The 27776-nt window shown below is 37.4% G+C and overlaps 6 protein-coding genes across 6 annotated transcripts; 3 read left to right on the top strand and 3 right to left on the bottom strand.

Annotated features, from left to right (window-relative positions):
• Positions 1 to 3078: 3078 nt before the first annotated feature.
• On the bottom strand, positions 3079 to 6194 carry LOC125216572 (putative wall-associated receptor kinase-like 16). Its single transcript, XM_048118323.1, has 3 exons — positions 5309 to 6194; positions 4504 to 4677; positions 3079 to 4424 (listed from the first exon to the last, which is right to left on the bottom strand). The coding sequence occupies exons 1-3, from the start codon at positions 6183 to 6185 to the stop codon at positions 3244 to 3246; spliced, it is 2232 nt and encodes a 743-aa protein (XP_047974280.1). The 5' UTR covers positions 6186 to 6194; the 3' UTR covers positions 3079 to 3243.
• A 2348-nt stretch (positions 6195 to 8542) lies between these two features.
• Positions 8543 to 11136, top strand: LOC125214334 (putative wall-associated receptor kinase-like 16). The gene is made up of 3 exons (XM_048115322.1): positions 8543 to 9423; positions 9563 to 9742; positions 9827 to 11136. Exons 1-3 carry the CDS (start codon positions 8544 to 8546, stop codon positions 10993 to 10995), a joined length of 2229 nt encoding a protein of 742 aa, XP_047971279.1. The 5' UTR covers position 8543; the 3' UTR covers positions 10996 to 11136.
• A 200-nt stretch (positions 11137 to 11336) lies between these two features.
• Positions 11337 to 12980, bottom strand: LOC125214183 (F-box/FBD/LRR-repeat protein At2g04230-like). Its single transcript, XM_048115088.1, has 2 exons — positions 12150 to 12980; positions 11337 to 11588 (listed from the first exon to the last, which is right to left on the bottom strand). The coding sequence occupies exons 1-2, from the start codon at positions 12978 to 12980 to the stop codon at positions 11337 to 11339; spliced, it is 1083 nt and encodes a 360-aa protein (XP_047971045.1).
• An 822-nt stretch (positions 12981 to 13802) lies between these two features.
• Positions 13803 to 15241, top strand: LOC125214192 (F-box/FBD/LRR-repeat protein At2g04230-like). Its single transcript, XM_048115102.1, has 2 exons — positions 13803 to 14678; positions 14999 to 15241. Exons 1-2 carry the CDS (start codon positions 13803 to 13805, stop codon positions 15239 to 15241), a joined length of 1119 nt encoding a protein of 372 aa, XP_047971059.1.
• Positions 15242 to 17215: 1974 nt separating this feature from the next.
• On the bottom strand, positions 17216 to 19935 carry LOC125214335 (UDP-glycosyltransferase 83A1-like). Its single transcript, XM_048115323.1, has 2 exons — positions 19383 to 19935; positions 17216 to 18172 (listed from the first exon to the last, which is right to left on the bottom strand). Exons 1-2 carry the CDS (start codon positions 19870 to 19872, stop codon positions 17286 to 17288), a joined length of 1377 nt encoding a protein of 458 aa, XP_047971280.1. The 5' UTR covers positions 19873 to 19935; the 3' UTR covers positions 17216 to 17285.
• A 3600-nt stretch (positions 19936 to 23535) lies between these two features.
• Positions 23536 to 24234, top strand: LOC125214337 (dirigent protein-like). Its single transcript, XM_048115326.1, is given in 2 exon segments — positions 23536 to 23559; positions 23562 to 24234. Coding segments are annotated over 2 exon segments (564 nt in total). The 3' UTR covers positions 24102 to 24234.
• The last annotated feature ends 3542 nt before the right edge of the window (positions 24235 to 27776 follow it).

Raw genomic sequence — 27776 nt, forward strand, 5'->3', positions numbered from 1 at the left:
TCTTCTCTATCTAATCTAGGGATTAACAACAATGCCATTTCGAATATTTAATTGTGTGTTGGCATATTTTAACAGGTTCATTCACATCTGATTGAAGGTTGGAGTTGGTCAAAACTTGATTTTGGTCATTGGAATATTTTGAGCTTCAAGGAATATGCCTTTTAACTTTTCTACGTGTAATATGTCTTTTATAACGAGGGAAATTACATGTACTACCTGTTTTTCCATATGGGTTATGATAAGTTCATACTTTTTGAGTTCGTGTGTTTATTGAGTCGATCTATTATAAAGTTGTTAGTTTCAGATTGGATTAGAGTTGTGTCGGGTTAATTTCAGGTAAAAAATATATTAGTATAATGTAATTTTATTCCTTATTTATGTATAATAAATTTTAATAATATAATATTATATTTTAATTGTATAACTAGGGTTCGTGTCGTTATCATATCAGGTCAATCTAAACTGTATTATGTCATAAACGGTTCACATCGTGTGCAAGTCATGTTTGGTTTGAAGATAGCAAATTGTATATGGATTTGAGAATTAAGATAACCTTAATAGCAAAATTAGAACTACTTCGATTTTAACCAACCTTACTTATAAAACTTTAAATGTGAAGTACCATATAGCTATGGAATTGTTGAAATGTGCAATCTCACTTTTATCACTATAATCTATATCACATACAAATTGAACTTTCCATTAAAGAATTTATAAGCTACAAATCAATAACAAAAGCTAGTACATTGGCTTTGGTCGATTCTATTTGACACGTAGCCTCGGCCGCGGCGTCGAAACTTTGAAAATCTCACGGATCTATTTGATTGTCGCCACCGCATATCACTTTTATAAACTTTGTCCTCATATACTACTCCACTACTTTTTTATTTCACACCTAAAACTTGTTACCTCAGATTTCTGAAGGTTAATTCCCATGAATTAATGACAAAATAGTTATTTAGCCAAAGAATGATAGTACTTCACCTATCCCATATTAGTGCAGTATCGAGTCAAATGAGACAGAAACAACTATAAAACTTCTTATTCATTTTTTTAAAAGTTTTCATCTCTATTTCTTTTTTATTCTAACAATTTTACATTAAAACTTAAATCCATTTATTATCAAAGCAGGATTTATTCAAGTCAGAACGCTAAGTATAAGTAAAACTCAAAATACTTGCAGTCCACTGGATCCTATGATCTAACGGTTAGATTAATATCACGTGTCATCTAATAATGTAGAATTTTAGACTAATAATGTAGCTCGGATAATAATGTAGCATTTTTAGTTTAATAATGTACAGTTTTAGTCTTACAATGTAGTACATTTCTAGTCTAATAATGTACCTCGACAAATAATGTAGATTTTAGTATGATAATGTAACTAATCACAACCATCCAATCTAATGATCCAAGGGCTGTGATTTGTGCTGTGTCTTACACTAAGATGCTGTAAAGACCGTAACACACCCCTCATCAAACCTATCACTAATAATTATAAATCACTAATAATTATAAATGAACTGAGTATTTTTTTTTTTATGATTTGATGCTATTTTATTTTGGAATAGCAAAAATAAATGAAATGAATAAACCGGTAAAAAAAGGAAGAGGCACCTCGTAAGTGTCGACAGAGGCGGGGAATCAAATCCAAGCTGTTAATTAGAAGTCAGGCAGAAGCGGGGCCCACCAACCGCACCTCGAGCGGTGACGAGCCGCTCCCCACTCTTAAATGACTGAATCATCATATGCCACCAAAACTATTTTATATTATTATTAATTTAATCCAACTATTTTATTTAATTATAAACGCGAAAGGGGGCAGCCGTAATATGCTACGAAAAGTCTGCTCTCATCCAACGTCGTATCGCCACAAACCTCCTTTCAATGCTTTCAAGTTTCACCTTATGAAATGAAGAAAATATTTTATATTAATTTACTAGTTGCTTCCACATTTTGTATTAAAATATTTTTATCATATTTTATTTTTAATTTAAAAAATATATTAATTGGTACTAAAAATTGAAAAGAAAGATGAAAAATGCGATGAAAAGGAATAGTGAAATTGTCATATAATAAAATTTAGGGGAGATTCAACAACCCCCACTTAAAAGATGAGAAAAGTAGCTATGTGATGGAGAAATCTTAATCCAATATTGTTTTTAAATTTTTGAATAATTTCATATGACCAAATTTATTTTTAGTATCAAAACGATATCACTTAGTATTCCATATTACCAAATTAATACACCTTTGCGCTATTATTTTCTCCCTCCGTCTCGGATAATTCAGGTCACTTTGACTGGGTACAGATTTTAAGAATTGTAATGAAAAATAGGTTGAAAAAGTTAGTAGATTGTGAGTCCTACCTTTGTATATTAGTTTTATAATAAAATGTGAGTAGGAATGAGTTAGTGGAATATGAGGTACACTGCCAAAAATGGTAAAAGTGAAGGGGAACAAATTATGTGGGACGGACCGAAACGGAAAACTGTGACGAATTATCTGGAACGGAGGGAGTATTTACCAAAAAAAAAAAAAGTCTTGAGATAATTGAGAATTTTCAAAATCTATAATTTCAAAAGATAGACCATAATTTGATGAATAGTGAGTGCATAATTAGAGGGAGATTAATATTAATAAGAGCATTTTGCTAAATTAAGTAAGACGGCTTAACCTGCCGCGTCGATTGTCACTGTCCGTTGATTAATTTTGAGAAATTACCAACACAAGAAAAGTTAATTAAACTTTAAAGTCCATTAAATAAAGTTCCAACAAAATTAAAAATAAGTATAAAAACCTCTTAAATCAAAAGGCATTATTATAAGGAACTGGATGTACTTGTGGTAAACAATAAATTCTGGTTTGTATTGGCAGGATTGGAAAGCATTAGGTTTGTATTTGAACCGTGGAAAATTAGGTTGGAAAACTTTGTGAAGAAAGATCAGATTTTTATTAGTTTATTAGTGAAATTATTCTTAACATACTGATCGAGAGTTCAATAGTTAACATAATTGAGCAACAAACTAGTTAACTTAAGCTAATAATTAATCAAACAATTAACAATTTGAAGTGTTCTTAATCCCTTGGATGATTACTCCATAAAAAGACTTCGAAACACCAATAATTGTAACACAATTCAAAATTAAACATCAACTTGATCACAAAATCGAAATAACAATTTGATCACCAGACTCATCTGAATATTTTTACACCTATATAATTAATGCTCAAAGTAAAATATCATCTTCCTCCATCATTGATTGGCAAAACAATATGATCCATGCCGATGCTATCAAATCCCACACCACTCGTTCCATCATGATCATTCGGAATCAGAGACTTCATCTCTTCTTCATCGTCTACATTTGTGGCCCACGAGTGCTTCTCTCGCAGTATTAGCCCTTCGAGCTCCATTGCCACCTCCTTCATACTAGGCCTATCTTCCCCCTTCACATTCAAGCACTCTTTCGCTAGCTTACAAACCGTTGATATTTGCTCCATATTTTCCAAACCCACAATTTTTTCATCAATGATTTTTACTAGCAAATCTTGCTTGAGTACATAAAGGAAATAGTTGGATAAACTCTTCTCCTCTACCGGCCTATTAAAACTCAATGCTTTACGCCCCGTGACTAGCTCTAGCAGAACAACTCCAAAGCTGTAAACATCGCTCTTCTCTGTCAACTGGTTTGTCTGCATGTACTCAGGATCAAGGTATCCGAAAGTCCCTTGCACCATTGTAGATAGCTGCGCGAGATCAACTGGAACTAGCTTTGAAGCCCCAAAATCCGACACCTTCACAGTCAAATTATGGTCCAAGAGGATATTGTCCGACTTGACATCCCTATGTATGATCGGAGTAGAAGCTGAAGAGTGCAGATACGAGAGCACCCCTGCAGTTTCTGCAGCGATCTTTAGACGCGTGTTCCAATCAAGAACACACGCCTTAGCCTCATCGTGCAAGTGTGAAGAAAGGGTCCCATTGCTAACGAACTCGTAGACTAAAAGTGGAACATCTGTTTCTAGGCAACATCCAAGAAGTATAACTACATTCCTATGGTTGATTTGAGACAGAATAACAACCTCGTTGATGAACTGCTCGATTTGTGTGGGATCAACTCTTATAGACCTCTTGATTGCCACTGTTCTTCTATCGGCTAGTATACCTTTGTACACGGTGCCAAAGCCACCTCGGCCAATGATCATACTGTTGTGAAAGTTGTTTGTCGCCTTCTGTAGCTCTAATGAGCTGAAAATGGTGACCATCTCTGAAGCTTCTCTCTTAGCCAACTTCTCTTGCAACATATGGCCACCGTTTTGGAGAAAGAATCTTCGCTTCATCTTATTATGTGATCTTCTCTTGCGTTCCAAGTAGAGGAAAATGATGCCGAGAAGTAGACAGATGACACCAGACGCAACTCCTGTTTGTTTATTCCGACGAGCCAAAATATGAAAATGATGAAAACATGAATAGAATTCTACTAAACCAAGAATATTTACCTATCGAGATATAAGTGATCTTCATATCTATGGGCGCCTTCCGCTTGCAGCCATCTTCACCCATTCCATTACCTTCGTAATTCTTCGGGCAAGTACATGTGTAATTGCCTATTGTATTGTTGCAGCGTGCGTCCTTGTTGCAAGCACGTGAATTCTTTTTACATTCATCAATATCTGCAAAGAGTAGTACTAGTTGAACAACCTGAATAATAGTAGGAGTACTACTTAATCTGTTGATACAATCATACAAATAGAAAGTACTCCCTCCGTCCCAGATAATTTGGGACACTTTGACCCGACACGGGTTTTGAAGAAATCTAATGGAAAGTGAATTGAAAAAGTTGGTGGGACGTGAGTCCTACTTTTAAAGTATTAGTTTTATAATAAAATGTGAGTAGGAATGAGTTAGTGGAATATGAGGTCCACTACCAAAAATGGTACTCCCTCCGTCCCCCATTAGGAGTAGCACTTTGACCGGGCACGGGTTTTAAGAAATGTAAAGAAAAGTTGGTTGAAAAAGTTAGTGGAATGTGGGACCCATTTTTTTATATTGATTTTATAATAAAATGTGAGTGAAATGATGGAATGTGAGACCTATTTACTATTTATGGTAAAAGTGAAGTGCTACTCTTAATTGGGGATGGACTAAAATGGAAATTAGTAACTCTTATTCGGGGACGAAGGGAGTAAAAATGAAGTGGGACAAATTATATGGGACGGACCGAAATGGAATACTGGGACGAATTATCCGGGACGGAAGGAGTACTGTACATAACATGTTTAATTTGTTTAAGGGTAACTATACCTTGACATCCTTGAGGTAGATAAGGGTTTCCTTGAAATCCGTGTTCGCAATGACAACGGTAGCCATAACCGTTAGTGGGGTTGTAGCAGGTGGAGTTTGCACTGACGCAAGCATAGCTGGTAGTGTTGCTGGCCTTATCGCATGTCTCGTTCCGGACGCCCCAGTCGGCCACCACAGGAAGGCTTTTAACGCGCGACAAGTTCGTGAGATTATCCTTTGAAAAGTTGAAGGCAGTGTCTACCACAACAAACGCATAAGTGCAGCTGCTGTAGTTCCATGCACGAGTAGAATAATCGGTCAAATTCTCGATTGCAACAACATACCCCGACACATTTTGGGGGATTTCAACCTTGAAACACCCCACGCCGTTACACGTCTCTTCAATGATATCATCCTCCGAATTGCACTGGACAGCGCCGGCCGTGGCGACGACCTGGTCGGCAATGGTACTCCCCGCAACAACGGCCATGGCGGAACACCCGACCATAGTGAACTTATTCACAGTATGATTCAGCGTCAGGTAGCTGCCAAGCTGTATCTCAGTGAAATTGGAAGATCGTGTGCCGTCGCTATCGAAACATGCATGCGATATGGGCTCGAGGAGCGTGATCTGGCCGTCCAGGGATATGTTGGTGATTTCGACGTTCGTTTCCCCCATGAAGAGCTTCGGAGGGTCGAAATACGTGTGGTAGCAAGTGAGCGCGAATTCATCGGCGAGGCAGCAGTCTCTTGTGATGCCGAAAGGGAAGGGGATGCGTATGTTGCCGCATGTGTCGTTGCAGCTGGGCTTAGCTATAGTGAAATTATCAGTATATGATGAAAATACTAGTTTTGTTGAGGAGACCAATATGAACATGATCATCACATTCTCATGCATATTGTTGAGTTTCTCAAACACCATGATTATGATTATGTTTATGTTTGTCCGCAGCAATACTGGTATTAAATAGGAGTAGTAAGTTGTTACCAGTCCATATAGAATAGTCTACTGTTTCCTGGTCTTCACATATAATCCATCATTTATATGTAAATATCCTTATCATAGTACTAATCTAAACTCACTTGTTTCTCATCAGTTTCACATTCCATTTCTGTTTTCTCTTAAAACTGATGATGATTGTAGCTTCCAAGAAAATCCCAATATTCAGCGGCCCGTTAGAGAGGAGGCCTTCCACCCACTGTCCTGACAGGAGCCCATCTCCCAAGGCCTCACACTTGTGCCTGAGAGATGGAAACTCCCACACGCTAGTAGTGGGATTCGAACCCAACTCCTTGTAGCAATATCTGCTCCCCCGGAACCAACTGCGCTAAGCCCCTGCAGGCAACAAAGTGCATTTCTTCGTATTAAGCAGGGGCAATTTTATTTACTGTGTGAATGAAAATAATTTGTATAGTGGAATTAAGTTTGAATGAAATTAATTTGAAATTAATGATGGTAATTTGTATAGTGGAATTAAGTGTGAATTAAAATAATTTGAAGTTTCTTTGGTAGTGACTAATGCGAATGTTTGAGGTGGAGAAAAACGGAATATTCTTAAATAAGACAAATTTGATGAAAAATGAACATTGAAAATATAAAAACGCCATTGTCCGCCGATATATATTACTACTACTACATGGACACTTCAAATTTTCATACATTGGCTATTCTTAAGTCGTTTGATTATTCTTTGTAGACTGTTCTTGTTCAACATGTAACATCATTTTTCACACGTTAACGTGTTCAATTGAAACACATGATTCAGGATTGTAAATCATTATAATTTTATTACATAATAAATATACATCAATTTAACATTTTATTTTTGGCAAATTTGCCAAATTATTAGGGGCTGAGAGATTAAGCATTTTTTCTTGTTATGAGAAATTTTGCGTTGAAATGGTGAAGCTTAAAAAACATACGAAGAAAATCCTAAAATATCAACAAAATCAAGATTATTAGTAGTTCAGCTAATCTATTTACAAAAATAAGAAAATTCATGAGTAAAAATTTCAGACTGTAACCAGAGATTCATCGCGAAAAGCAAAGCAGTAAATATAAATCAACCAAATCAAAAAACGATTTAAAGCTCCGCATCTAATTTTAAATCTGCTCCAGAAATCAAAGTTTACAACAAGATCTGCGATTAGATCAGACTCCGCTCCCAATAGTCGGCATGGGCGGGATAGGTAAAACAACTTAGATCTAAACTCGTGAGAATTACTCCGATTAGAGCTGTCTTATCGATCACGCCCCTGTCGACGATTGAGAAAACGTGTGGCAAATCTGAGATCGGTGAAAGTGAGAGATGGTAAAATTAGGGATGAAGGAATGGGCTATTTATATAAATGACTTGAGACATCTATTAAAGCCCAAATCTTTTTATTATTGGGCTTGAATGGTATTGGGCTTGTTATCACCAACTTTTTTTCTAGCATGTAGTTTTCTTTGAGTCTATTGTGATGCAATATTTAAGTTTCTGTTAACAATAAAAAAAAAAGTAGGCACTTACTACCTCCGTCCATTAAAATTTGTCCCACTTTGACTCGGCATGGATTTAAGAAATGTAATGAAAAGTGAGTTGAAAAAGTTAGTGAATTGTGGGTCCTACTTTTATATATTAGTTTTATAATAAAATGTGAGTAGGAATGAGTTAGTGGAATATGAGGTCCACTACAAAAATGGTAAAAATGAAATGGGACAAATTTTGGGGGACGGACGGAAATGGAAAAATGGGACAAATTTTGGTGGACGGAGGTAGTATATTTTTAAAATGTTTATTTTTACTACACACACTTTGTTCATGCGAAAAACTACATAAATCTTAAATATGCAACCCAGCCGATCGTAGGGTTGACACGATTGACTTCCCTAAATTTGCACCATACTTTTAGTAGTTATTATAAAGCCACATTGTTGCTACGCAGTTTCTTAAAGTTGCTTTGGGAGTAATGTAATGGAGTGTGTTGTGTATATTAATAGTGACTTATACCTAAAAAGAAGAAGTGTTATGAGTAGTGCACTATCAACATGGCATTAAATTATCCTCCACGCCTAAGAAAGGTGTTAGCATTATAAACATGGCATTAAATTATCCATGTCTAAACCATGCTTTTTACTTTTTACCTACAATTTAAAACATAACAAATATAGCGTGTGGACAATGTGAAGACTCTGACTTGACTTTCATTCACTTGACTTAACCACTATATATTGGTTACAAATTTGTCACAACCATAACCAAAACTCAACAATATGCCTACATCAGTGATTATCATGTTCTTCATATTGGCCTCTTCACCAAAACTAGCTCTTTCATCAAATAATTTCCCCTTAGCTAAGCATAAATATTGCAAAGATATTTGTGGAAACATACAAATCCCCTTCCCTTTCGGCACCACAAAAGAATGTTACCTCTCTATAGAATTCTGGGTGACTTGCAACCACAAATCTTTCGATCCACCGAAGCTCTTCTGGGAGGATACGGAGATCGAAATCACGAATATATCCCTCAACGGGCAGATGACGTTGCTGCAGCCCATAGCGCACGATTGCTACGATAGGAATGGCGTAAACACCTCCTACTCTAACACGTGGATAGATCTTACCGAACGCTACTTCACGGTGAGTAGTACCGCGAATAAGTTCACCATCGTGGGGTGCGATACCTACGCCTATGTCTCGGGGAATAGGCTCGGCCGCAACTTCACAGCGGGCTGCACCGCCATGTGCAGCTCCGAGGTTGATCTGACGGAGGGGGAGTGCGCGGGGGCCGGGTGCTGCCAGACTACCATTCCGAAAAATGCGTGGCAGATCCAAGTCGAGCTCCAGAGCTATTCCAATTATACCGATGTTTCAGACTTCAGCAGATGCGGTTATGCTTTTGTTGTTGAGGACTCTGCCTTCAAGTTTTCAAAGGATAATCTCACAAACTTGTCAAACGTTACGAGTCTTCCTATGGTGGTTGATTGGGCCATCGGGAGCGGCACGTGCCAGGAGGCAGAGAGTGACGCCAGCAGCTATGCTTGCCTCAGTGCAAACTCTGAATGCTACAAACCTATGCATAGCGTCGGATATCGTTGTCGTTGTGCGAATGGGTTTGAAGGAAATCCTTACGTAGATCTCGGTTGCATAGGTATATATATATATATTACTCTCTCATTTTATCATTTCGATCCATCCATTATTAATTGTAGTAGTACCATTTTATTTTTATTAGTATAAATATGACACAACACATAATCAAGTATTGTGACTAGTTGTTTCATTTGCAGATATTGATGAATGCACAAATAAAACTCAAAATAATTGCACAAAGAATGAGTACTGCAAAAATACTCAAGGGAGTTATAAATGTTCTTGCCCCAAAAATTACAAAGGTGATGGAATAGGTAAAGATGGTTGCAAGTTTTTCCCAAAGGAGCAGAATATGAGAATTGCATTCATCTTGATTGGTAATACAATGTTCTTGGATTCTTGAAATTTTAGATTCTTGAAATTTTTTAGATTCAAATGTTTGCTTACTTAAAAACAAACAGGAGTTGCATCTGGGATTATTACTCTGCTACTTGCTATTATCCTCCTCTACATGGAACTCAAGAGAAGATCGCAGAGAAAGACGAAGCGAAGATTCTTTCTCCAAAATGGCGGCCATGTGTTGCAGGAGAAATTAGCGAGGAGAGAAGCTTCACCGGAGATGGTGACGATTTTCAGCTCATCAGAGCTAGAGAAGGCCACGAGCAACTTCAGCAACAGTATGATCATTGGCCGAGGAGGCTTTGGCACCGTGTACAAAGGCGTGCTAGCGGACAGAAGGACCGTTGCAATCAAGAGATCTATAAGAGTCGATCCCACGCAAATCGAGCAGTTCATCAACGAGGTTGTTGTTCTGTCCCAGATCAATCACAGGAATGTAGTCAGGCTCCTTGGTTGTTGCTTGGAAACCGATGTTCCGCTTTTGGTCTACGAGTTCGTCAACAATGGCACCCTTTCTTCGCACTTGCACAATGAGGCCAAGGCGCGTGCTCTTGATTGGAGCATGCGTCTGAAGATCGCTGCAGAAACTGCAGGGGTGCTTTCGTATCTCCACTCTTCGGCTTCTACTCCGGTCATTCACAGGGATGTCAAATCGGATAACATCCTCTTAGATCATACTTTTACAGCTAAGGTGTCGGATTTTGGGGCTTCAAAGTTGGTACCTGTTGATCTCGTGCAACTATCCACGATGGTGCAAGGGACTTTCGGATACCTTGATCCTGAATACATGCAGACAAACCAATTGACTGAGAAGAGCGATGTTTATAGCTTTGGTGTTGTTCTGTTGGAGCTAGTCACGGGGCGGAGAGCATTAAGTTTTAACAGGTCGGTCGAGGAGAAGAATCTAGCCAACTATTTCCTTTATGTACTCAAACAAGGCCTCTTGTTTGAAATCATTGATGAAAATGTTGCGGGCTTGGGAAATAGGGAGCAAATATCTGCCGTTTGTAAGCTAGCAAAAGAGTGCTTGAACGTGAGAGGGGAAGATAGACCTAGTATGAAGGAGGTGGCAATGGAGCTCGAAGGGCTAATACTCGGAGGGAGACACTCGTGGACAAGAAATATAGAGAATGAAGAAGAGATGGAGAATTTGATTGGTGTCAGATCAAGTGTGGGATATGATAGCATCTGCAGGGATCATATTGCCTTGCCAATCAATGGAGGAAGATGATGATTTACTATAGAGATTAGAGACAACATTTATCTATGTATGTGTAGGAAGAAGTCACTTCAAAATTTATCATTTTGAGATTTTAGAACATCTTATTAGAAGTGATACATTTTTAAATGGAATTACAAGGAAATTACTACACACAAATTCACAATAAACCATCCTTCATGTTCTAAGATGATCAATAAATTTCTCCAAATATAAAAGATTAAGCTTTGAACATTCTAAACCATGACAAACGAGGTAAGGAACAAAGATAATTAGAGCTAAAGAAGAATTCTAGCATCTTTGTCCAAACTAAAAACGATCTTACAAAATTTAATATCGTTGTGTTGAATCAATCACAACTGCCAGTACCACCACCCCGGCTCATATTCAATCAAAACCAAATCATCAGGAATCTCCACCATCAACGAATCAGAATTCAAGGTTCCTAGTGTCATATAGTCGATTACTCTCCTTTGCAGTTTGTTGTTAACTTGAGGACACCAGTTACCAATGTACCCATGAGGACTCCTTCTAACCACCTTGAGACGTTTGATGTTGGGAAATGGAGAACTTTTCTCATGGAGATCAAAATCCCATTCAAGAATCTAATTTCAGTTTCAAACAAACAAATATATATATGTAAGCAACACAAGTGTTGAGTACAAACTAATCTCACGTCCGGAGTCTGAGGGAAGTTAGAAGGTGTAAATAATTCCCAAAGCAGAGAAGTTGGAAGGTGCATATGATTCTTGTCCAACCCCTCAATTTTTGGGAGTGACTCAAAAATAAATCCGTGCTGGCTTGACTCAATGCGGACAATATCACACTGATGTTGCAGTCGGCACATCGAGACATTACGGGCCCGACTCAAATTTGAACTTGAGTCATCTTGGGCCCCACTCGATCTGGCTATGAACTGATACCACTTTTTCGGATTGTCGACTACAATAGTAGTTTGATATTGTCTGCTTCGGTCAAGCCCGCACGAATTTGTTTTTGGATCGACTTCAAATTGATTGGGGTTGGACAAGAATTATATATAACTTCTAACTTCCCTCGTACTCCCGATGTGGTTGGATTGGTTTGTAGTCAACAACAAGGAGAGTATTAATTAATTCAAGGTAAAAAGATTGATATATAGAGTAGGAGGAGAGAGAAATAAGCACCCTGATAGTGTCCAAAGTCAACGTAACAGTGGTAGCGTTCGCGAGTTGGTGAAGCATCCAAACTAAGTCGCGACACGAACCATCGCCATAAATGTTTAACCGGACTTCCTCCAACGACGGGAGATGCATCTTAGCATCACCCCAAGGACGACGGCAACGGAATGTGAAGGAGGTAAGCAACGGAGCAGATATCTCTCCCACTACGTCTTCATAGGAAAAGATTTCAAGAACTCTAAGCTTGGGAGCCTTTATAACAAGGCGAGGAATGGGGTACCCGCGGAGAGTGAGCCTCTCGAGCTCGGGGAGCCCGGCAAAGGGCTCCCTCTCCACGTCATAATCATCGAAGTACAACTGCGTTTCGAGATAAAGGGTTTTCAAATTCGGTAGGGAAAAGTGTCCGGGTATGTGGATTCCTTCATCCAGCTGGCGGAGCTCGAGCTCCCGCAGCGTCGTGGAGGCGAAGAGCGCGGCGGGGAGCCTTAGGGTTCGGTGGGCGGGGGCGTGGAGGCGGAGGGATCGGACGCCGTGGCTCACGGCGTAGGCCACGCATTCCGCCACGAAGGGGAGAGGGAATCGGCCGTCGAATGAGAAGTGGAAGTCGTGGACGGGGGCGGAGGAGTCGCGGAGGGAGAGGAGCTGGGAGACGAACCGGGAGAGGACGCGGCTGCCGGCGGCGGCGGTGCGGTGGAAGCGGAGGAGGGAGAGGGAGCGCCAGACGTGTTGCCATCGCTTGGAGAGAATGGTTGTTTTGACGGCTTCATGGATGCTGATCAATGAGAGGATTTGTTGGAGAATTTCGTCTGGTAATTGGCTGATTCTGTCTTCCTCCATTGTTTTTTGCATATGCTTGTGTTGCAATGGTTCAATATATATACCTCAAACTTACCAACCTTGAATCTTTCCTATTCATAAATTCTTTAAAAAAAAATTGGTTTTCCTAAATTTTTTTTGGTAGTTTCCTAAATTTTTGGTATTTTCTTTCTATAAATTAGAGTTAATTGTTTTATTATTTTAGGGTTAAAAAATCGAAAGTTTTTGGATTTGATTTATTTTCTTTCTATAAATTAGAGTTTTGTTTTTTATTTTAGGGCAAACATTAAAAAATCATAAAATTTGGTAAAGTTCTGATTTTGCAATAACTTACAAAGTGATCAATTAAATCATAACTTTGACAATTTTCTGAATTGTCTCATGGATTTGAATTTGGGATAAAATGAGCTTGACATTGATGCCGGGAACGTATGACATGGAATAAATAAATTATTAAACGATGTCGTTCCACTCCAGATGCAATCACACAAAATAGGGTTGGAACAAAAGATGTGCAAATTAGCAATTGTTGAGAGTAATTCATATTGACTATTACCGATGATTTGTAAACTTATGTCTAACAAACTAATTATAACTAAACAAATAAGCAAACACCATATAACTTTCCATTTTTTAATATTTACCCTAAAATTAAAAAAAAAAAAAACAAAACTCTAATTTATAGAAAGAAATAAACTCAAACCCTAACTTTCGATCTTCTTAATTACTAACAAAATTAGGAAAACAAATAACTACCAAAAATAAATTATAGAATTTATGGTAAGTTTGAGCTATATATATTGAACCCTTGCAACATAAGCACATGCACATAAATAAAAAACAATGGAGGAAGACAAAATCAGCCAATTACCAGACGATATTCTTCTACACATCCTCTCCTTCATCAGCATTGATGAAGCCGTGAAAACAACCATTCTCTCCAAGCGATGGCAACACGTCTTCCGCTCCCTCTCCCACCTCCGCTTCCACCGCACCCGCGCCGCCGCCGTCGGCCGCCGCGTCCCCCTGTCCAAGTTCGTCTCCGAGCTCCTCTCCCTTCGCGACCCCTCCGCCTCCGTCCACGACTTCCACTTCTCATTCGACGGCCGATTCTCGTGCCCCTTCGTGGCGGAGTGCGTGTCCTACGCCGTGAGCCACGGCGTCCGATCCCTCCGCCTCCACGCCCCGACCCATCTAACCCTAAGGCTCCCCGCCGCGTTCTTCGCCTCCACGACGCTGCGGGAGCTCGAGCTCCGGCAGTCGTATAAAGGAATCCACATGCCCGGACACTTTTCTTTCCCCAATTTGAAAACCCTTTATCTTGAAACGCAGTTGTACTTCGATGATTACGATCCTCTCCAGCCCTGGCTACGTTCTGACGTGGAGAGGGAGCCCTTTTCCGGGCTCCCCGAGCTCGAGAGGCTCACTCTCCGCGGGTACCCCATTCCCCGCCTTGTCATAAAGGCTCCCAAGCTTAGAATTCTTGAGATCTTTTCCTATGACGACGCAGTGGGAGAGATATCTGCTCCGTTGCTTACCTCCTTCACATGCCATTGCCGTCATCCTTGGAGTGATACCAAGATGAATCTCCCGTCATTGGAGGAAGTCGATTTAAACATCTATGGCGATGGCCCGACAACTTGGTGGCGCGACTTATCATGGATGCTTCGCCAACTCGCTGACGCTACCACTGTTACATTGACTTTGGACACTCTCAGGGTGATTATTTCTCTCATCTCCTACTCTATACATATCAATCTTTTGGGGTGCGTTACAATGATAACTCATATTTATGTGATAACCTAATAACCCTGTCATTTTATGGGTCAAAAGTATCATTTTTACTAAAAATGATATTTATACACGATAAAATGATATTTTTTCAGCATGCATAAAATGATACTTTTATTCCATAAAATGATATTATGCTCCATAAAATGAGGGTTATTAGTTTATCACCATAAATATGGGTTGTATTATGATCACGTCCCTATATATACCTTGAATTAATACTTATATGATTGTTTGTTTGAAATTAGATTCTTGAATGGGACCGTGATCTCCGTAAGAGAAGTCCTCCTTTTCCCAACATCAAATCTCTCAAGGTGGTTAGAAAGAGTCTTCATGAGCACATTTATAACTGGCAAGCTCATTTTCCCGCCCGGCTGCAACGGAGAGTGATGGAGTATATGACAAAGGGAACCTCGAATCTTAAGTCGTTGAAGGTGGAGATTCCTGATAATTTGGATTTGGTTGAATATGAGCCGGGGTGGTACACTTAGTCATTGATTGAACACACCGATATTAAATTTTGGAAGATCCTTTCTAGTTTGGACAAAGATGCTAAACCTCGACGATATTAGTATATATCTTGTTTGTTTTCTTTACTGACCTTGTCTCAAATTTCCCAATGAAAAATATTTGACTCTTTTACTATATCACTCGTTTGTCATGGTTTAGAATGTTCAAAGCTTTATGTCCCAATGTTGGAGGAAGTTTATTTAATCAGGAATGTGTGAAATTTAGAGCACAATTATTTATCTAAATACTTACTCACTTCGTCTATAAAAAATAGTTCCGTTTGTGGACGACACGAGTTTTAACGAGAAATTGGTAAAGTAAAAGAGAAGATGAGAACTATAATGAAATTGGTAAAGTAAAAGAGAAGAAGTCGAAGCTTTGGCGCCTTTATAACAACGCCGCCATCCCACGAATACTTGACAAGAGTAAGCTTCTCCAGCTCCGGGAGGCCGGAAAAGGGCTCCATGCTGATGTCATCATCGTCAGAGACCAAATTAAGGGTTTCGAGATGAAAGGTTTTCAAATTTGGTAAGGATAAGCGTTGAGGTAGTTTAACCGAGCCGAACGGATTCCTGAGCTCGAGCTCCCGCAGCGTCTCGCAGGTGAGAAACGCTGCCGGAAGCCTCAGTTTGGAAATCAAATCAAATCAAATAAGATTGTTATTCTAATACTAGTATCTGTAATTTAGGAAACAAAATAATTAAAGGCCCTGATATTTTATTGTTGTAGTTATATTCGCCCATAGGGAAATTAACAAGAATAGCAAAATAAGAAACGAAAATTAAATTTTAAAGAATAGAGAAATAAAAAAGAATGCATTAAAAAAAGACAAAGTTGAGGAAGCAAAAGAGCTTTACCGATTTCTTGCGGCTGCTACTGAATTGAATTCGTACAAGAGGTGAAGGATTATTGTATGTACATATAGATATTTATTATTCTAAAATGTTTGTAATTCAGTAAAATTGTAATAACGTTGTTGGAAGAAACAGAGAAAGTTTAGGATATTATAATTTTATTCTTTATTAATTACTCCATTTCTTACCAAAGTATTATACAAATAGAGTGATATAGATGCAAATATATGGAGAAAAAAAAACCAAATCGCTAATATGGAAACGAAAGTTAAATTGTAAGGAATAGAGATATAAAGAAGAATGGATTTTGAGAGAGATTTTAATGGATTTTTATTTCTTTATTTTATGTATCTACCTTTCGTGTATTCATAATGTTTATTTTTAAGGAGCCTTATTCCATATTTTAAATTAAGAATAACGGATATTTGAAATTTCTACACCATTTATATATCTAAGTCTAGAAAATTCACAGAGATTGTTCCAAGTTTGCCTCCACACCTAATGGGCTTTTAAACCCTTAATATTTTTAAACTAAGAAATTGAACGGTTGGGACTTGGGAGGAAATCAGAACATTATTGTGCTCTAAAAGAAACATGGAAGATGAAGATAATAAAACAAATATTTTTGAGATAGTGAAAATAATTGACTATGTAAATCCAATGTCCTTTAGAGTTCGCAATTTTTTTTTTCATAGTTGTAGTTGTCTTTGTCTTTGTCTTCATCGGAAATCTGATCAACAATATCCACGCTAGGTGAAAACTCCACCTCACAAATTTAAAGGTCCCCTCAAATAGTTCATTACTCCTTCATATGTTCCCGGAGATGTATGGCTTGGAAACGTAAATTTCAAGTGGAACGGTGTCATTTAATAATTTATTCCATGTCATATGTCCCCGGCATCTATGCCACATTCAACTTTCTCCAAGTTCAAATCCACGAGAGAATTCCAAAAAATATTGAAGTTACGATTTAATCGGTCATTTTTTAAATTAAGGGAGACCAAAAACCAAAGCCTATCATAATTTCTTAATTTCTCCTAATAAGACAAATACAATTATTGGATCACTATATATGTGTTGAATACGTAAAAGAAAATAAAATGAAATCATTACCAAGCCAAAAATAAATAAAATTGGAGATTCAACATCCAAATTCAGATTATATCATCTTTCATCTTCTAAGATGATCAATAAATTTCTCCAAATTCTTATAAGACGACCCTCCCTCACCAATGCTCTTGCAACACTTTTCCTTGAGCTTCACTGTATTTTCCTTAAATTTATTATCAGAAAACAACATACTGATTTTCTTCTTGATTTCATGCCTTGATCTAATCCCCTCTTCATCAAATTCAATTTTCAATCCATTCTCCCACACATCACAAATGTACCTTTCATTATGATATTGGTCCGTGAAATAAGACCAACATAGAAAAGGGACCCCTCTACTCGTTCCTTCCATAGTCGAATTCCATCCACAGTGCGACAGAAAGCAGGCAATTGATGGATGCGAAAGAACCCTATCTTGTGGCGCCCAACCTACAATCTTCCCGACCTCACCGACTCTGTCTAAGAACCCATCAGGGTACACAACTGGTGACCCGTTGGCAAGGTCCGGCCTCACAACCCACAGGAAGGGCCGGCCTGATAGCTCAAGGCCAAGAGCCAACTCATCCAGCTGTTGCTGTGAGAAAAATGCCGAACTTCCAAATGAAACATACACAACCGATCCAACCGGTTTGGTGTCCAACCATCTTAAACAGGACGAATCTTCGGAATAGAAATTGGTAGGTGTTGAATTGTCTGAGTTGAGTAAATTTACCGGCCCGATTGGGAATGCATTAGGAAGTAACTGAGCGGCTGCAGGTTCGAGTTCATAGCAAGTGTTGCAAAGCCACCACTTAGCTTTAGTAGCATCTTTGTATCCTTTTACGAGTTCGAAGAAGAGCTTTTGGGCTTTCGTGTCACCGGGCCGCGGAACATGCCACGAAAGCTCGTCTTTTGTCCAAGAGGGTATATCGTCGGACAGGGAAATTACATCCCCGTTCTTCATTGACCCTGCAACAAGGCGGACACACACGTAGGTGTAAGCATGCGACACATCTTTTTCCTACTAGGCAACGGGCTAGCAAATTGCAAATTCTGTCTCGGTGGGACATGTATTTGCAGATAGAGGGAGTAGTATTTTAAAAATTCATAAAATACTACTGCTTTCGTCCCTGCAAAATTTGTCACTTATTTCCATTTTTGTATGTCTCTAAAAATTTGTCACTTTTCATTTTTACCATTTTTGGTAGTGAATCCCACATTCTACTAACTCATTCTCCCTCACATTTTATTCTAAAACTAATATAAAATTCAATTCACTAACATTTTCAACATACTTTTTACTCCCTCCATCCTAAATAAATTGAGTCAATATGTGATTAAGAATTTGCGTAGAAAAGTAGGAGAAAAGAATAAAGAATAAACTTTTGCATATTTTGTTTTTATTAAAAAAAAAGGGAAATTGGTCTCTAAAACCATGAACTTTGCCCAAAATTTGGTATTTCCCATGAACTTTGAAATTGGTATGTAATATCACGAACTTTGCATTTTGTTTGGTATTTCCCACAGCATGTTTATTACTCCCTCCGTCCCATAAAAGTTGAGTCGTATTCCTTTTTAGTCCGTCTCATAAAAGTTGAGTCATTTCTTTTTTTAACAAAAGACAAAATCCAATCACTCTTACTTTATTCCATCATTTACTTTACTCTCTCTTATCTTTCCTACTTTTTTCATCTCTCCTATTTATTTAATATAAATTCTTAATCTCCGTGCCCAAAAGTTTTGTCTCAACTTTTATGGGACGGAGGGAGTACTATATTTGACTAACTTACGAGGCTTTTATCATACTTGACACAATTAAATCAACGTGGTTTTCAACGTGACCTTTTATGCTACATGTTATGAACTTAAAAAGTGGTTTCAAATATTATAAAACATATCACGATTGTCTATGTTAAATAAGATTTTGATGAAAATATCTTATTTGAGTGAGTTTGGGAAATACCAAACAAAATGCAAAGTTCGTGATATTATATACCAATTTCAAAGTTCATGGGAAATACCAAATTTTGGGCAAAGTTCATGGTAAGTTCATGGTTTTAGAAACCAATTTCCCAAAAAATAAAGGAAATGAGGGGCGGAGTGTCGGTTCACATGGTGACAAACTAAATTTGGGACGTAGTGAGTTGTAATTTGGATTTTTTATGGAAAAATGGATTACCGTTTGAATCGAGATCTCCTTGCTCGAACAACTTGAGAGTGTGAAACAACATGGCCAAGCAGGCGGCGGAGGGCGGCGAGAAACCCACCGGCTCAGCTCCCGTCTTTTCAGCAACGTCGAAAACCCACGAAAACGAGAGGTCGGCAAGGACACAAGTGACCTTCTCATTCGGGTTGGAGCTGTTGATCGTCTCGATCAAATCTTTCAAGGTTTGCGGCATTGTCTTCGGCAGAGTTTCGAACAGCGTGAAGGGGTTGTCTGGATCGTCCTCCGGAGTTAGGCCGTCGGGGACTGTTGCCATAACTATGTTGTTGTCGGAATCATCTTCAGATGCGGAAAGTAGTAGTTTGTCGTGGATGGATTGGGCGTTAACGAAGGTGACCTTAATGCCGTGTTTGGCTATTTGGCGGCACAGAGACATGAGCGGCTTCACGTGCCCTTGTGCGGGGAGCGGAACGGCCAGCACGTGAGGTCGGTTGCCGGTCGCCATCGGAGCTCGCTGCCTCTTTGCCGTCGAATGAACCAATTGAGCTTTTCACAATCTTGTTGGAGTAGTTTTTTGTTTTGATTTTGGATACACTGAGGATGCAAAAGATAAATTTATTGATAATGAAATGGAAATTTAAAATAAAATATGGAGTACAATAATAATGGAGTAATAATAATAGCTAGACGACGTGGCTCGTACACCCACGTCCATGAAATATTGTCCTAGTTTGACTCGGTATACATTTTAAGAAATGTGAAGAAAAGTGAGATGAAAAAAAGTTAGTGGAATGAGGGTTTAATATTTATATATTTATTTTATAATAGAACGTGAGTGTAAAAAGTTAGTGGAAAGTAGGGATCGTTGACCAAAAATAGAAAAAAAGCAAAGTGGACAACTTTTTACAGACGGACAAGATGAAAACATTGGACGGCATTTCACGGACGGAGGGAGTAGTTAACAACTACTATCTCCGTCGCACATTAAGTGTCACATTTAGTGTGGGCACGAGTTTTAAGAAATGTAAAGAAAAGTGAGTTGAATAAGTTAGTTGATGATGAGTCTCACTTATATATATTAGTTTTATAATAAAATGTGAGTAGAATTGATTTGTGGAATGTGTGGTCTACTACCATTTATGGTAAAAGTGAAATGTGACTCTTATTGTGGGACGGACCGAAATGACAAAATGTGACATTTATTGTGGAACGAAGATAGTAATATTGTACACACAGGAAATGCGGTTTGCAAGATTGTATATTGGGATTAAATATATTATGTGTTTTTTAGTTCAATCATAGACTATATCTAAATACTATTTTATCTAGGAATTTAAATCTCGCCAATGCTGTTGACCACAACAATTTTACTTCATAATTAGGATAGCTATCCCTTCACACACTACGTGGCGATTTGGCCACCACGTATCACACATGTGCCTTTGTTATCACTAAAAAACTAAAATGTACAATCATATAGAAAGGATTTTTGGCTTTTTAAACCAAAACCTTTCCCCGAATTCTGGTTTTTCTCATAAATTATGAGATTTGTTTTTAAAACCACAAACTTTCATTTTGTTAGGATTTTCCCCCGGCGGGTCAACGACGAAACCCGGGTTGTCTACGTATCAATTTTAATCCTATTTGTCACTAAATTGATTACATGGATCCTATTTGACACAATAATACATACAGTCACAATTATTACATAACAAATGACAACTTCTGAATAAACAAAACACAACTTTAACATTTTGAATTATGCTATTCGGGTCGGAAATGTGCTATTTGGGTCGGGTTGGGAAAATCCTAACGAAATGAAAGTTCGTGGTTTTAAAAATAAATCTCATAGTTTATGGGAAAAATCGGAATTCGGGAAAAGGTTTTGGTTTAAAAAACCAAAAACCCTATTAGAAAAATGTAAAATGACCTATATACAGGAAGATGATAATGTAGCAGGTCCAATTTGAGTTCCTGGATTTGGATTTGGATTTGGATTTGGACTATAGAATAATCTCAAAACGTCTTGATTTAATTTAATTTAATTTTGTTGTCTATTTATCTTGGTGAACTTTGCATTTTACCGTTGGATGAATTTTGGCGAAATCCAATTATACAATATACATATATAGCTCGTCATCGGACAGTAGGTGGACTAACCAGACGGGAAACAACGATGTCGTTTTGAATAGTCTTGCATGGCATTGTTTCACGAAAATATTGCAATTAATTAAACCTCAGCCCAAATATTTTATTTTCATGTTCTGAAAATAAATTTCTTCTCAGGATTGAATGTTCATTGTTCATGTTTGTAACTTGTAAGTCATCTTCAATATCTTCCCCTTCTTCGATTAGATTTGACTTGGTAAATGCTCAATATGAAATCGATAATGACCACACATGATTCATTTTACTGAAAATATCAGTTGCAGAAAATCTCAACAAGTAAAAGTTTGTGATCTTACAACATTAAGATAATGAAAAGATCTAAAGTCCAATATTAGTTTGGGATATACTCCTCTGTTCCATAGTAATGGAGTCATTTTTCTATTTTAGTGCGTTTCATATATATTAGTGGAGTCATTTCCGTTTTTAATAAAAATTAATACATTTCTTCTCATTTACTTTCCTATTTATTATTTATTTTCTCTTCATCTCTCTATCCTTTTCATCTCTTTCTTTATTCTTCGTTTAGTTAACTTACTTAACACAATTTTTTTACATGTCGAAAAGAAACGCCTTCACTACTGCGGAACGGAAGGAGTAATTAGCGACCACTGGCCATTTTTGAAACGTTATTTTCTAACAAGTAGTAGCCTTAATGGACTCCCATATTTTTTTAAGAAATGAGAATTTAGAGGGAAAAAGGAAATCAGATTTTCAAAAGCTATCGATCTCGCAAATTATTAGTGTTCAATTTCAAATCTTTTCACATGTCTTATCACGTGGCTAAATTAGTAAAATCACTTTATCAACTTGTGAGAATAGAAATGTCAACAAAAATAAAGAAGGTACAATAAGTAATTTCCAACAAAATTAGTTGCCAACAACTACAAGAGTACGTAGTTGCATTTTCACATCCTTAACGATTTATAGTTCTTTTTTTTAGCTCCAATATTATTGTTTTTTACTATGTTTTATTAGTGGTACCATAACATATTATGTGTAAGATAGATGATCCGAATTAGAAATATTTACCATAGTAAAATCAACTCCTATTTGAGGGAATCCATATAAACCATGAAGTCTATAGATTGGTGATCTTTCACATACATTATACTATTTGTGTCATTGTACATGTGTGACTGTGTGAGACGTAAGTCACACCATGAAATTCTTGCCCCAACAAATCATTAGGTTATTCTTAGACTTGAAGATATCCTAATACCCCCACAACCGCATTTTACCTCATATGAAACTATCTTAGAAGTCAAGCATCAAAATGGAACCACATGTTTATCCATATCTAGCAAGATGGGTTACCGTGCACTGCACTGAACGCATAAAGTAATTGTTACTGTGCACTGCACTGAACGCATAAAGTCATTGCATGCATAATGCATGCACAATCAAATTTAGTGCGCTTCTAATGACATTTTATGTGTTGCAAAATGCTTTCATTGCATTTACAAATGTTTTTTCCCGCATCACCCTGTCTCACCTTATTTATCCGTCTCAATCTATTTCACAACTTATTATCATTCTTTCTCATTACACCACCCTCTCAGACTAAGAGGCTTCTTGGTATGATGGAATGGAATGGTGGAATGGAATGTGATTTCTACTTCCATTCTATTCATTTGCTTGGTGTGATGGAATGAACGAGTGAATGGATGAAAATGCAAAGAAAATCCAAGGAAATTGACATTTCATTCCTATCTTCATTCCATTCCAACCTCCATTCCATCATACCAAGCATGCTCTTACAGATGCCAATGACGAAGCTGATTCTACGCTAACCCTGAGAGATGCCATGCATGATACTGCGATTTTTCTTCCCTGCCTCATCGTCAAAATCCTGGCCCCACCCCAACCACTGTTCAAGTATTCTCAATTGTTCCATTTCATACATAGTAACTCCTTAAAACTTCTATCTCACTCCATCTCTATCTATAGCAAAGCATTGCCAACATACACAATCACCACATCTCTCCTCACACCAATATCCATGGCACTCAAAACCCTAACCTCCACACCCATTCTCTCCTCCTCCTCCTCCTCCTCCTCGGCTTCTCAACCGCTTCCACCCCTCGCCCCCACCCCCGGCCATGCAAGCGAATGGTCCTCTACTTCCACGACATACTCTACAACGGCCACAACTCCCACAACGCCACATCCGCGATAGTGGGATCGCCGGCCTGGGGCGACAGGGTCACCCTGGCCGGCCAGAACCACTTTGGGAACGTCGTCGTTTTCGACGACCCCATCACTATAGACAACAACCTCCACTCACCGGCCGTGGGGCGGGCCCAGGGATTCTACCTGTACGACAAGAAGGAGATCTTCACTGCGTGGGTAGGGTTTTCTTTCGTCTTCAACTCGACGCAGCATAAGGGCTCCATCAACTTTGCCGGGGCAGATCCGTTGATGAACAAGACGAGGGAGATCTCGGTAATCGGTGGAACGGGAGATTTCTTCATGACGAGGGGAGTGGCGACGCTCATGACGGATGCGTTTGAAGGAGAGGTTTATTTTAGGCTTCGTGTTGATATTAATTTGTATGAGTGTTGGTAGAAATGTTATAAGTATATTTGATGAATTTAAGGTTTTTTTTGTTATGTTTGTTTGATTTTTTCACATCAAATTGTAACAACTCTTATTTTGGCTAAAATAAGGACAAGACAAGGCAAATTATTCATGATTTTTACTTTCCATTGTTACATTTTATGTTTTGTAATAGTGATGTGATATACTATCTGTAGTTTTTTAACATAAAATAAATAGGGCCACGTAATTTACAATTCAAGATATCATAAATAAACATAAAGGAACAAGGGGGGAAATAAAAGAGGTGGATTACGTATGATTCCATGAAAATGGGGGTAATAACTAAGAATAAGGCTAAGTTTAGATAGCAATTTCACTATCAAAATTAAGATTTTTAAAATAAAATTAAAATTTGAATTTAACTTTATTGTTAGTGTTTGTATAGAAAATGGGATTGAGATCACAAATGGACGTTATTCACAATGAGACTCGATTTTAGTTTTATTATATGTGAAATTTGCAATTATTTAGTGATACTAAAACAGCTTCTTTTGTTCAGATATCATCAATTTGCCGAATTCGTAGTTGATATAATTTCTTTTCTCAAATTCCAACATTACCTTCAATTTATTTACTCACTTTTCTACTATTACTAATAAAATAGAGCCACGGTTATATTTTTTAATGGCCATCCATTTAACTCTAAAAATGTTAAATATCATAAATACCGTTACTCGTAGAAAAGTAAAATCGTTATTATTTGATGGAATCATCGAACCTATTATGGTAAGTTGGTAAATTATGGGTGGTGCAAAAATATCTATGTACATGACTAATGGGCCGATTCTCTAGTTGTACACCACTCTTTTTCCAAGAGGGTGTGTTCTACTTTTTTCTCGTTTATTAAAGTTGGTGTTTGCTTAAAGATTTAAGAGTTGTCCCTTTTAAGGGAATGCAAATTGCAATCATATTCTTCTCTATCTAATCTAGGGATTAACAACAATGCCATTTCGAATATTTAATTGTGTGTTGGCATATTTTAACAGGTTCATTCACATCTGATTGAAGGTTGGAGTTGGTCAAAACTTGATTTTGGTCATTGGAATATTTTGAGCTTCAAGGAATATGCCTTTTAACTTTTCTACGTGTAATATGTCTTTTATAACGAGGGAAATTACATGTACTACCTGTTTTTCCATATGGGTTATGATAAGTTCATACTTTTTGAGTTCGTGTGTTTATTGAGTCGATCTATTATAAAGTTGTTAGTTTCAGATTGGATTAGAGTTGTGTCGGGTTAATTTCAGGTAAAAAATATCCTAACTTCTCTATATAAGTGTGAATAACCCTTCCCCTTATGAGGTTTTTTAAGGGGTGAGTGACTCATTTCTAATAACTACTAATATAATATAATTTTATTCCTTAAATTTAAATTGTGATCAAGTTTTTATTGTACATAATATCATATTTTAATTATATAAATAACATCCATGTTGCTATCATATCGAGTCAATCTAAACTGTATTATGTTAACGAGTTCATATAGTGTGCGAGTCATGTTTAAATTTGAAGGTAGCAAGTTGAATTTTGTATATGGATTTGAGAAGCAGTTAGATTTTAACCGACCTTACTTATAAAACTTTAAATGTGAAGTATATGGCCATGTAATTATTCAAATGTGCAATCTCATTTTTATCACTATAATATAATCTATATCACGTACAATTGAATTTTCCATTAGCTACAAATCAATAACAAAAGTTAGTACATTGCCTTTGGTCGATTCTATTTGACACGTAGCCTCGGCCGCGGCGTCGAAACTTTGAAAATCTCACGGATTTGTTAAATTGTCGCCACCGCATCAACACTTTTATAAACTTTGTCCTTATATATATGCTAATATAAAAATATATATAAAATGAATGAAATAACTAAATATCTGTTTATACTATAATTTTTTAAACAAAAATCAATAAGATTAAAACGATAAATTAGGTGTGAATTGAATTTATTTTGCCTATTAATTTGGTTTTCAGTAACAGCTACATATAATTTTCAATAATTGTGACAAATTTTTAACGAATGAAAAAAAAAAAATGGTAAGGGCCTAAGCCCGTCTCATATACTACACCACTACTTTTTGTTTCATAATATAAAACTTGTTATGTTAGATTAATGAAGGTTAATACTCGTGAATTTATGACAAAATAGTTATTTAGCCAAACAATGATACTTTACCCGGGATGAGATCGTCTGCCGTGCCAAATAGCACAGTAGGAATGGCTGTACTTAAAACGTAGGTCTCCAAGACATAGAAGAAACATACCTGCCGTTTTATGCCTTGGAAACCTGCGTTTTAAGCACAACAATTCTTGTTATGCTATTTGGCATAGCAGACGATCTCATCCCTACTTTACCTACCCCATATTAGTGCAGTATCGAGGCAAATGAGTAGTAGTATAAAACTTCTTATTAATTTTTTGATAAGTTTCCACTGAGTTCAATTTTTCCCTAATAACACTTTTATTAGTTTTCATCTCTATTTTATTCTAAACAATTTTACATTTATAAGTGACCTCAAACTTTTCGGCACGAGATTTAATGAAATGAGATTTTGTTAGTAAAGTGGAAAGTGAATAAAATAAGAGATTTAATAAAGTAGAGAGAAAAAAGTAAAAAGAGAACACCAAAAAATGAAATGAGTCATTTATCTTGAGACGTCCTAAAAAAAGAATATGAGTCGCTTATCTTGAGACACGTGGAGTATTTCTTTTATGATTTGATGCTACTTTTATTATGGAATAGCAAAATAAATGAAATGAATAAACCGGTAGAAAAAGGAAGAGGCACCTCGTAAGTGTGGACAGAGGCGGGGGAATCAAATCGAAGCTGTTAATTACAAGTCAGGCAGAAGCGGGGCCCACCAACCGCACCTCGAGCGGTGACGAGCCGCTCCCCACTCTTAAATGACTCAATCATCATATGCCACCAAAACACTCTTTTATTATTATTATTAATAATTTAATCCAACTATATTATTATAAAATATATAAACGCGAAAGGGGGCAGCCGTAATATGCTACCAAAAGTCCGCCGTCTGCTCTCATCCAACGTCGTATCGCCACAAACCCCCTTTCAATGCTTTCAAGTTTCACCTTATAAAATGACCACAAAATATAGTATCAAGCTGTTTCCACATTTTGTATTCAAATATTTTCTCATAATTGGTAATCCCTATAAATTAAAAAGAAAGATGAAAAATGCGATGAAAAGGAATAGTGAAATTATCATATACTCCCTTCGTCCGTCATTAGGAGTCTCAATTGTGGATGACATGGGTTTTAAGAAATGTTAAGAAAAACGGGTGGAAAAAAATTAGTGGAACATGAGTCCCACTTGTATATATTAGTTTCAAATGAAATATGGGTGGAATGAGTTAGTGGAAGGTGGGGCCATATTACCATTTATGGGAAGAGTGAACCAGGACTCTTATTCGCGGACGGACTAAAATGGAAAAACGGGACTCCCATTCGCGGACGGAGGGAGTACTTCCTCAGTCCCGGCTAAGATGACACATTCCTTAGCTGACACGGGATTTTAAGAGTTATTGGTTAAAGTGTTTAATTGGAGAGAGAAAAGATGGGTATCAGTACTAAAATAGAGAGAGAAAGAAAGATAATTATTTTAATAAGAGTGGAAAAA

This window comes from Salvia hispanica, chromosome 3 (assembly GCF_023119035.1).
Source record: "Salvia hispanica cultivar TCC Black 2014 chromosome 3, UniMelb_Shisp_WGS_1.0, whole genome shotgun sequence".
Classification (NCBI taxonomy): Eukaryota; Viridiplantae; Streptophyta; class Magnoliopsida; order Lamiales; family Lamiaceae; genus Salvia; species Salvia hispanica.